The 10,048-nt window shown below is 38.8% G+C and overlaps 1 protein-coding gene across 1 annotated transcript; it reads right to left on the reverse strand.

The window, feature by feature from the left end:
- Window positions 1–4,869: 4,869 nt before the first annotated feature.
- On the reverse strand, window positions 4,870–5,802 carry LOC127194196 (olfactory receptor 13). Its single transcript, XM_051151517.1, has one exon. It carries the CDS (start codon window positions 5,800–5,802, stop codon window positions 4,870–4,872), a length of 933 nt encoding a protein of 310 aa, XP_051007474.1.
- Between the last annotated feature and the right edge of the window lie 4,246 nt (window positions 5,803–10,048).

Consider the following 10,048-nt stretch of genomic DNA (forward strand, 5'->3'; position numbering starts at 1 on the left):
TCAGGGATTATATGAATGTTACACTAATCGTGTTTTGGCTAATTGTATTTGGCAACCTTGTAGAAAACATCTTTTCTATCTTGGTGATTCTATAATTCTGAATGAGAAACAGTATCTATCATGTCTCATCTCTGCCAACTTAACACATCTATCTAGACCTAAAAACATCTTAACCCCTAAACAACTAAGGTTAATTGTAAGACTAAACGATCTGGTCTTCAACTCCACCAGAGACTTGAAGAAGGAATGAAACTTATTTAAGTGAACCGAAGTGCAAGTTACCAGCTTCCAAAATGAGAAAAGAAAAGAAAAAAAAAAAAAAAAAAAAAAAAAAAAAAAAAAGAGAGAGAGACCCAATATATCTGAGAGACATATTTGTGAGGCAGGAACTATTGAGGACTTGCTTACCCTGTCTTGGCAGAGTTGACTCTGCCTGCATCCAAGCTTGCTCATTTTTAGACAGAATTTTGTTTGTGTCAGAAACAAGGTTCCCCCCGCCCCCAGTGGCTGGTTTGCTGCATTTGAAGCCATCTCCATAATGAGGTTCTTTGATGCTGATCATCTTCTTGAGGTAGGCTCGGTATTGCCAGGAGTTAACCTGTCTTGTTGTCAAAGAATCTTTAAAATATTAATATCCAAAGCAGCCTAATTTGTAATAGCCAGAATCTGAAAACAACCTAGACGGTCCTCAACTGAAGAATAGATAAAGTAACTCTGGTACATTTATATGATGGAATAATACTCATCTATAAAAAGAAAAAATGAAATCTTCAAATCTGTAGGCAAATGGATGAAACTAGAGACAATCATCCTGAGTGAGATAACCCAGAGTCAGATTATTTTTCATATAGCCTGCAGGGACCCCAAACTGTGGGACTGTTAGCAGTTAGGCATGAGTTGAGGAGCTCAGAGGCCCTGCTCTTCACTGCTAGATTCTGGGATAGGGAGAGGCAGAACTTTGATTTGCGAATCTGCTGGTGAGCTCACCAGGCTCCCATGGTTAGTAACCATCTAGTGCTCACAACATGGTCCTGCTCAAATCAAATTGGCCACTAGACAAACTCAAAGTCAGGACTCTGGCATAAGGATGGATAAGGAGGAGGGAGGGGTTCAACAGAGGTGAAAATGGAATAGGAGAGTAGAGGAGGAGAGAGTAACCAGAATGCATCAGATACATAAACAATGTTGTCAAAAATAAATCTTAATTAATACATAATTAAATCTCTAAGTTTATTGAATTATCAGTCTTTTCCACAGTATTATGCACGGGGATAGAAGAATTCATAAAACAGATCCACACTGCTAATCAAGTGTTCAGATCAGATGAAGGCTTCTTATTTGCAAGTAATAAGGAAAAACTGAAAAATAGATTTCTTGCTTGAATAATTACATACATAGGCTTTAATAGGTTATCTTAGGGAGTAGGAACTGATGCAGCAAATTTCTTTTCCAAGACAGGGCTTCTCTGTATAGCCTTGGCTGTCTTGATGCTCTTTGTATTCTAGGTTGGCCTGGAACTCACAGAGATATGCCCCGCCTTGGCCTCTCCAAGTGATGGAATTATAGGAGTGTACCACTTGCTTCAAATGGTTTTTCTAGGGGCAGAGACTCTCAAGGATGAGTAAGAACTAAAAAACCACTCTCATGTAATTACAGTGCATTCCATAATTTGTTGAAGGCTGGTATTATCTGTTGAGTGCCTCCTATGTGCCAAGTTCTATAGGAGTACGAAGTCCAAGCTATTGATCTGAGATTGTGAAGATTTTATCATGAAACTAGGAAGAGGAGAAGGGGGGAAAGAAAAACAAGAAACTTTAGATACAAACATTAGATATAAAATTATTCTGAGAAGAAAACTAAGGTGTAGTTGGGCACCTTATCTTTATCTCACTCTATTGAGTTACCATGGACACACAGTAACTTTTGCACCTTTTTCTATCCTTACCTCAAAGACTCATCCTCGGTACTACAGAAGATCTATTTGTTTACTAAGTACATTCTAGGTGTCTGAGTATGCATATAAAGCTATATTCAATGGAAGGTTACTATAAAACATACATATAATTAGTAATCATTTGGCTTTATATTCCATTGCAGTAAATGTATCATTATAAACATAGCACATGCTTTGACAGTGTTGACAAGATTTAGATGCAACATTTAAAAACAACCACCACGTATTAGCTTCACAGGAGGAGAGCATCATTCCATATGGCAGTCTAGTATAATTTTTAAATGAGATCATTATTCCACGTATTTCATTTCAACCCATAAAGTAAAAATTTCTAATTATTCATAGACTGTGAATGATGAGTATGTGTGTGCACACATTGTACTCTGCTATAGAACACACACACACACACACCGCATGCAATGAATTTGTATCTCTTTTGGATTAAGAGTGGCCGCATAAGTGACAGTGGAGTGAAGGCTCAATGCTGCACCTTGTCTGGGAGGAGTTAAAGGGAGAGTAAACTCAGGTAACCTTAATATCTTACACATTAGGACCCAAGAATTTCAGAAGGTGAAGCTGCAGAAGGCTGGCACATGTCCTGTCTCCTCAGAGCTCCTGTATAGCTACAGAATCGTCACTATTGTCTCTTTCTGAAACACATCATTGTGTTGTTTCTGTCTCTGTTCTCATCCCCAGCAGGACACATAGACTGCTGTCCAGCACACCCTAGAAATTCTAAATCTTATTATGGTCCTAAAGGTTCTCAGAATTGCACTGTTCCCAATCTTCAGATGGTTCCGGGAAACCTGTCAGGCGGCAGGACCAGCTGCTGAGTTGGTCGAATCCACTGTGCAGCTTTGCTTCTCCTTGTTGGTGCCTGGGTTCCTTGGGGTAGAGCAGAAGTGAGAAGATAAGATCCAAGTTACCTGTCAAGGTGAAGAGGTGCTGTGGGAGTTTGTAAGGAAGGCATGGGTGGGAGTGGGGAGCCTGTGAAGGGGCCAAGGTATCCCAGAGGGGCCTTTGGGGACCTGACTTTAGGGACATTCTTCTAGGGAACAAACCTCCCATAGAGATAGTTTGCTGAGAACTGAAGAGATTCTGAGTTGGGGCCCTCAAAGGAGGGAGGAAAAGACTCTCTCTGTGGCACTTTCTCCTGAAAAAGTACCTTTTATCTATGGAAGGCTCTTGCATAAGATACTATCAAAGATACTGTCATATCAGTCACATTTTATTATTTTTATTGGATATAGAAGTGTCAGTGTTATTTTAAAAATTTATGTCAGCCAATTATGAAATTTACAAACTAGCTCCTTATAACGTGACTGTGCAGGGAAATTTATCATAATTCTCCAGTTTTGAGGGCATGCCAGCTCAAATTCCAATTCTGCTCTCTTCTGTGATAGCAAGCATAAACAAAGATGACAAATACTAGCTTTGGGTTACAGAAAAATTTTTGTGCTTTACGGGTCATTCATACATAATGCTACTTTCTCTTGTTATGTTTCAGGGCATCTGCAAACCGTGGGAATCAAGCAATTAACATTTAAGAGAAAAGGCACATTTGTGGAAGCAATTATTTTAGGACATGGTTCAATATCCAACACTGCTTGGTCACTGTAAAGTTATCTTAAAGTATAAGAGTAAAATGTTTGAATATGTTAAGAAATTAAATATAGATGCACGTGTCATGAAATTTAAGCCAAAAAATGAATCATTTAAAACGTATGTTACCTACAGCATAGCAAGTGGCATTGGTTTTAACTGTGAGTTTTGACATTTCTCAGGTTTCTGTAAGAAAATCAATTGTATTTTAAAACTTGAAGCCAAATTTTATTTTTATTTCACTCAGAATATAAATTTCAGTCTCTCTCTCTCTGTCTTTCTCTCTGTCTCTCTCTTTCTGTCTCTCTCTCTCTTTCACACACAGACACACACACACACACACACACACACACACACACACTTTTTCTTTTCAAGAAAGTATAAATTGAAGCTAGAGATTCATACATACTAAGCAAGCATCTTCTATTAAACCACACACCACAGCATACACACACACACACACACACACACACACACACACACACACACACACACACACACACATAGTTTGTTTCATCTCACCTGTAGGTTGCATCACAAATTTAGAAGATTGTGAAATTGAATAGGCTCATTCTGCAAGGTTTATTATGACATCCTGGACCAAGAAACAGGAGATGCTTGGAGTCATTATCTCCAAAGGCTCGCACTGAGCAATAGAGACAGTCAGTGGCTCCACTTTCCATAACCAAATAGACTCTGATATGCACTGATGTGAGCTACTGTACTCAAACTTACATCCTCTAATGAAGCTTCCTTGCAGGAAAAAGAAAGAGGAGAAATAAACTTATTTATCCTACAAGGTATTTTCAAAAGCATCCACAGTAGCCAAGCAAGCTTCCCTGTTCCCAAAAACTTAAGTGTCTGAAAAAAATGGCATAGCAACAATCAATTTTGGCTGAAGTCAAGGTTTTAAAAAGTGCAGTAGGATTCTTTTTTTTTTTTTTTCCTCAGTTGAAAGAAATCTTATAGCGTTCGCTATATGAATAGAGATGTGAGTTTTAAAGAGAAACACTAGATGCAGCATTCACACTCTTCCATCACAGAAGGCATTTCAGTCTTTGGAAGGCTTCTTGTTGCAGTAGTGAATATTTTGGGGAGATGAAACACTGCATCGTGACTTGCAAGGCCCCTGAAAGGTATTCTATTGAAACTGTCTGTCCTTGTCAGCATTTGAAATTATAGATTTCTACAATTCCTCCCACAACTACTGAGTCAGTCATCCAATGGAGGGCATGAAACAGTTCAATGATAAATAAAGGGAATGCATGTACTCTGGATAAGTTGTCACTGTTAAACCCGATGCTGTAAACTTGTCACAAAGCTCTCTCCGTTCCCAAAATTCTCTTCAAACTATTCTTCACATCAGAATTCCTGAGACTATAGATAAGAGGGTTGAGCATGGGGTTAAAAAGGCTGTGAAATAGCAAGAGATATTTTTTCTGCTCCTTAGGGCTCCCTTGTCTAGGTCCAACGTACATGACGATGGCAGTACCATAAAACAATCCAACCACACAGAGGTGTGAGGAGCAGGTGGAAAAGGCTTTTCTTTGACCTTCCCCTGACTGGATCTTCATGATAGCACCAAGAATACATGTATAAGATACCACAATTGAGGAGAATGGTCCTACAAGCACAGACACGGCTCCAGCTAGGACCATAGTCTCATTGAGGTGTGTGTCTGCACAGGCAAGCTTGAGAACAGCTGTAATTTCACAGAAAAAGTGGTTTACTTTCTGAGACACACAGAAGGGTAGAGGTAGAAGTAATGACAGATGAATCAAGGACAGGAGAATCCCAATAACCCAGGAAATCATTGCCATGGTGCTGCACACCCTCCAGCTCATGATGGCAGAGTATCGAAGTGGGTGGCAGATGGCCACATACCTGTCGTAGGACATCACCACCAGGATGAGGCATTCTGTGATAGCAAATGTCAAAAAGAGAAAGGTCTGTGCCATGCAACCAGCAAAGGAGATAGGCATGGATGGATATAGAAGGTTCACCAGCATCTGGGGCACTGTGGTGCAGGCATAGGCAATGTCAACAATGGCCAGCTGGGACAGGAAGAAGTACATGGGAGTGTGGAGCCTGGAGTCCAAGCAGATAAGCCCCACGATGGTCCCATTCCCTAACAAGGTGAAGGCATAGAATAGAGAGAAGAGGACAAACAGGAGCATCTGCATCCTTGGGCTGAGTGGAAATCCCTGGAGGATGAACTCCGTAATCAATGTCATATTGCTTCCCATATCCCTATGACAGAGGAAACTGAGTTAATGACTGGTTTAAGAGGAGACTCACGTATAGATTTGTGCTAACTTAACTCAATGCTCTTTGTAGGTTAGTTAAGTAAGGATAGCTGAAATACACTTTTGTTTTAAATGGAATTTGAAAGATTTATTTTGATATGTGCACATGCATATTTTCCTTAACATTTAGACATTTAAAACTATCATTATTGTGTAGGTCCATATGGTATGCTTGTGAGGGTGAGCTTGTCATTACATACAGGTGGAGAACTTTGTGGAGCTGGTTGACTGCTCAGTTCCCTTCTGTGACTCTAACTCAGGGCACTAAGCCATCTTGCTGCATGATTGTAACATTTTTGATGGATCTAAAATTTCTTAATGATATACCCATTTGAATGTTAGTCAAAGTTTTGTTTGATACTATGGGCTACACCATAGTTTTCAAATAAATTCTACTTGTCCTGCCTCACATTATTCAGTTATTGTCTAATTACTTTTACTCAGAAACAATGATGGATCAAGGTTTCAAGCCCATATTGCATTTTGGAAAGATTCAGTAGGGTGGAGCATTCCAATTTTTATACAAAAAATGTCATTCACCATCATCCCCATAGGCATTTCACACTCTACAACAAATACCTCACAAAGTGTTTTTCTATTTACATGTAAAGGCTTAGATTCAGCCAGAAACCTTTGCCATTTAGTGCTTCATGACTAACATTTAGATGAGCATTTTTTGGTGACTGATCAGATTTGTACTGGGCTGTTCTTCAGGCATGACAACTCTGGGTTAGTAACTTTCTCTTTTGGCTCAATATTGACAGATACTCTAAACATAGTCTAGGTGCCATATCGGTGGGTGGCTTGCAGTGGCCCAATTTCTCTGGGAAATGTTTCAGAAAAGGTTGCTATTGCCTGAAGAAACCACATTACTTCTCTAACTCTATAACTCCATAGTGAAAATGTGAATACAAACATAATTTTCCTCCCTGCTGCATGCATTTTATTCTCTTATTTTATGTGAATTTCATTTATCTTGGCTTACAGGAATGAGCAATTAAGCCTTCATTTAAATAGCCATGGAATTCTACATCTAAGCTTGGAAGATCTCATCATGAAAATATCCAATTTACACTGGATATTTTATATAAATATTTATATTGGATATCTATTATATATAATATTTTATGTATTATAAATATATTTATATTGGATGTATATATATTACTACTATCAGAGAGGTAAATAGCATGCTTAGGCAGATGAAAATAAAATCATACACATGGGACCTATTGATTTACCACTATTTGTATAACTTTATTCTTTGTATAGAGGTATCAATAATTAAACTATTACCTCCTCATTGCTCAGACTCTGTATGGCATCATAGTAAGGTTGTACATAATAAACATACATTTATATACTTAATTTGACAAGTTTATATAAATGACACTTTAAGCTCATTAAAAAGTATAAACTTAATTTGTTCATAATATTTTTAGGAATTTATTAGCACATACATGTCTCTTTTTCGTAAAAAAAAAAAACCTATGAGACAAAATTAACCACTGCCACATTGATTACAGTACTACATTAGCATATAAATGTATAACATATGAATAAACATCTGTATGTCTTACTCTGTTTATCTTATATTGTAACTCTCAATGGGCAGAATTTGAATATTAAGAAAGGAGAACTGAAGCTTTGTGACAGTAAAAGCAAAGAGATGATGGAAATAGCACTATAGTTCATCAGAACTTACCAAAAAATTGAGGAAGCCTGGGTATTTAGAGAAGGCTATTGTACAAGGAGTCTGGTAAACTTTCATTCAGAGAAATGTAAACCTTTCTGCAGTTCTAGGATGACATTGGAAGCCCTGTTGCTCCTCTTGGAGCTGACAAGGAAGGGCTACAGCTCTTCAGCTTGCCATTTAGAAGAGAAGGCTTTATAGGTTCATCACCTCCACAGGCCACCTCTTCAACTGTCATGAGAGCCTTGTGCAGTGTATGAAAAAATTATGGTTCCTATAGAGGCAGGAAAAACCCATCCACTGTGATTTTTATCCCACAGAGATTTGGCTTCCTTTCTATTTCTGTGCCTGAGGGAGACATATACATAATAATATACACAATAAGAACTTCAGATGTTAAGGAAGAATAGTACTTTCATAAGTAATAAGATGTGCTTATATAAAGTAATACCCAGGACCACAGCTACATCAATACCTAGGTTGCACACTTAACGTATCCCCTGCCACCCTGGTCCTTCCCCTCCTTCCCACCTTTTACCATTTCTCCTCTCCCATTCGCCTTTTTTATTTCCATTCATTTATTCCCTTTTGTTCACTTCTAATGTCATTTTGTAGACACATTCATGATTTTTATGTGACTAAAGAAAACCTAAGAACCACAAATGAGAGAAAAACCTTTTTGAAACTTCCTGGTAAGTGAAGGCTTTGGTGGGACATGCCCCTTGGGCTAGTATGCAGATATAAGTGAGTATATACTATTTGAGTTTTTCTGCTTCTGGGTTAACTCACTCATTATGATAATTTCTAGCTCAATCCATTTATTCACAAATTTCAGGAATTCCTTGTTTTTAATAGCTGAGTAGTATTCCATAGTGTATATGTACCACAGTTTCTTTATCCATTCTTCTACTGATGGACAATTAGGCTGTTTCCATGATCTGGCTATTATGAATGAGGCTGCTATGAACATGGTTGAGCAAATTTTCTTGTTGTGTGTTGGAGCATCGGAGGACATCCTATTGGGACTCTAGATGAGAGAAGCATGGGAGAATGGCAAAGTAGAAGGATCCAGAGGGTCCTAGAAACCTACAAGTAGAACATTATGACAGGCAGATTTGGGCCCAGGGGTCCCGCTCAAACTAAGGCACCAGCCAAGGACAATACAGGTGGTAAACTTTAAACCCCTACCCAGATCTAGCCAATGGACAGAACATTCTTCACACTTGAGTGGAGAGTGGGATATGACTTTCTCACGTACTCTAGTGCCTCACATTTGACCATGTCCCCTGGAGGGGGAGACCTGGTGGCACTCAGAGGAAGGACAGCAGGTTGCCAAGAAGAGACTTGATACCCTATGAGCATATAAAGGGGGAGGTAATCCCCCTCAGGTACAGTCATAGGGGAGGGGAATAAGGGGAAAAGGGGAAGGAGGGAAGAATGGGAGGACACAAGGGATGGGAAAACCATTGAGATATAACAAGAATAAATTAATAATAAAAAATTAAAAAAAGAAACTTTCTAAAGCTACATAACAAAGTGTCTCCAGTTACATATGTTTCCTTACAGATGACAACTTTGTTCTTTTTGTTTGAAAAAAAAATCCCTTTTTACATGTACAGTCTTATCTTATCTATTTCTCTGCTATTGGAGACTTTAATTGGTTCTATTACTTAGCTCTCATGAACAGTACTGCAATAAACATTGATGCCATTGATGTGCAAGTGGCTCTGTGATCTACTAATGCCTTTCAGACAAACACCCATATGGGACTATCTTAAAAATACATATATAGTAGCTGGATTAATTTACATCTACCCAATTCATCAGCAGATTGGCAATGCTTTTCAAACGACTCGGAGTCTGACTATTTCTAGTCCCTATTATTGCTACTACTGTCACTGTCACCTTCTTCCACCATCCGTGCTTTTTCAAGAGTTTAACTCAGCTTAGGATCTTCAGTGACCCTGTTGAATTATGGGAGCTACTGTTACTCTTCCGATTACAGACCTTTTTTTTTATGGTTTTCTGACTCTGTCATAGCTTTACAAAATTATGCTGGGATTTTTTTATTGAGACAGAATTTTTCTGTATAACAGAGCCCTGGCTGTCCTGGATTTGCTTTGTAGACCAGACTGACCTCAAACTCACAGAGATGCCTCTGCCTCTGCCTCTGCCTCCAGGGCTTGAATTAAAGACATGCACCACCGCACACAGTATGCTGGGATTTTTAAGTGGCTTGACCCTGTATAGGTAGCCATAGCTTTTGTGTGTTCATGCGTGCAATGAGTGTGTTGTGTTTAGTGGACAGCATCTCCCAGTACTCCTCCCCATTTATCAGCCCTTACAGTCTTTCTGCCCCTCTTCTGAAGTGTTTCCTGAGCCTTGGGACTAAGAAGGGATAGTACAGATGAGTGCTGAGCTGTCAATGGGACATCTGTACTGTTAGATTTTTTTTTTTTTAATAAACTTTCTCTATGACTTCTACAATACCAG

Source organism: Acomys russatus, chromosome 10, assembly GCF_903995435.1.
Source record: "Acomys russatus chromosome 10, mAcoRus1.1, whole genome shotgun sequence".
Lineage (NCBI taxonomy): Eukaryota > Metazoa > Chordata > Mammalia > Rodentia > Muridae > Acomys > Acomys russatus.

Coding starts and splice junctions, on each gene's coding strand:
- LOC127194196 (XM_051151517.1), bottom strand. CDS start 5,802: ATGGGAAGCAATATGACATTGATTACGGAGTTCATCCTCCAGGGATTT.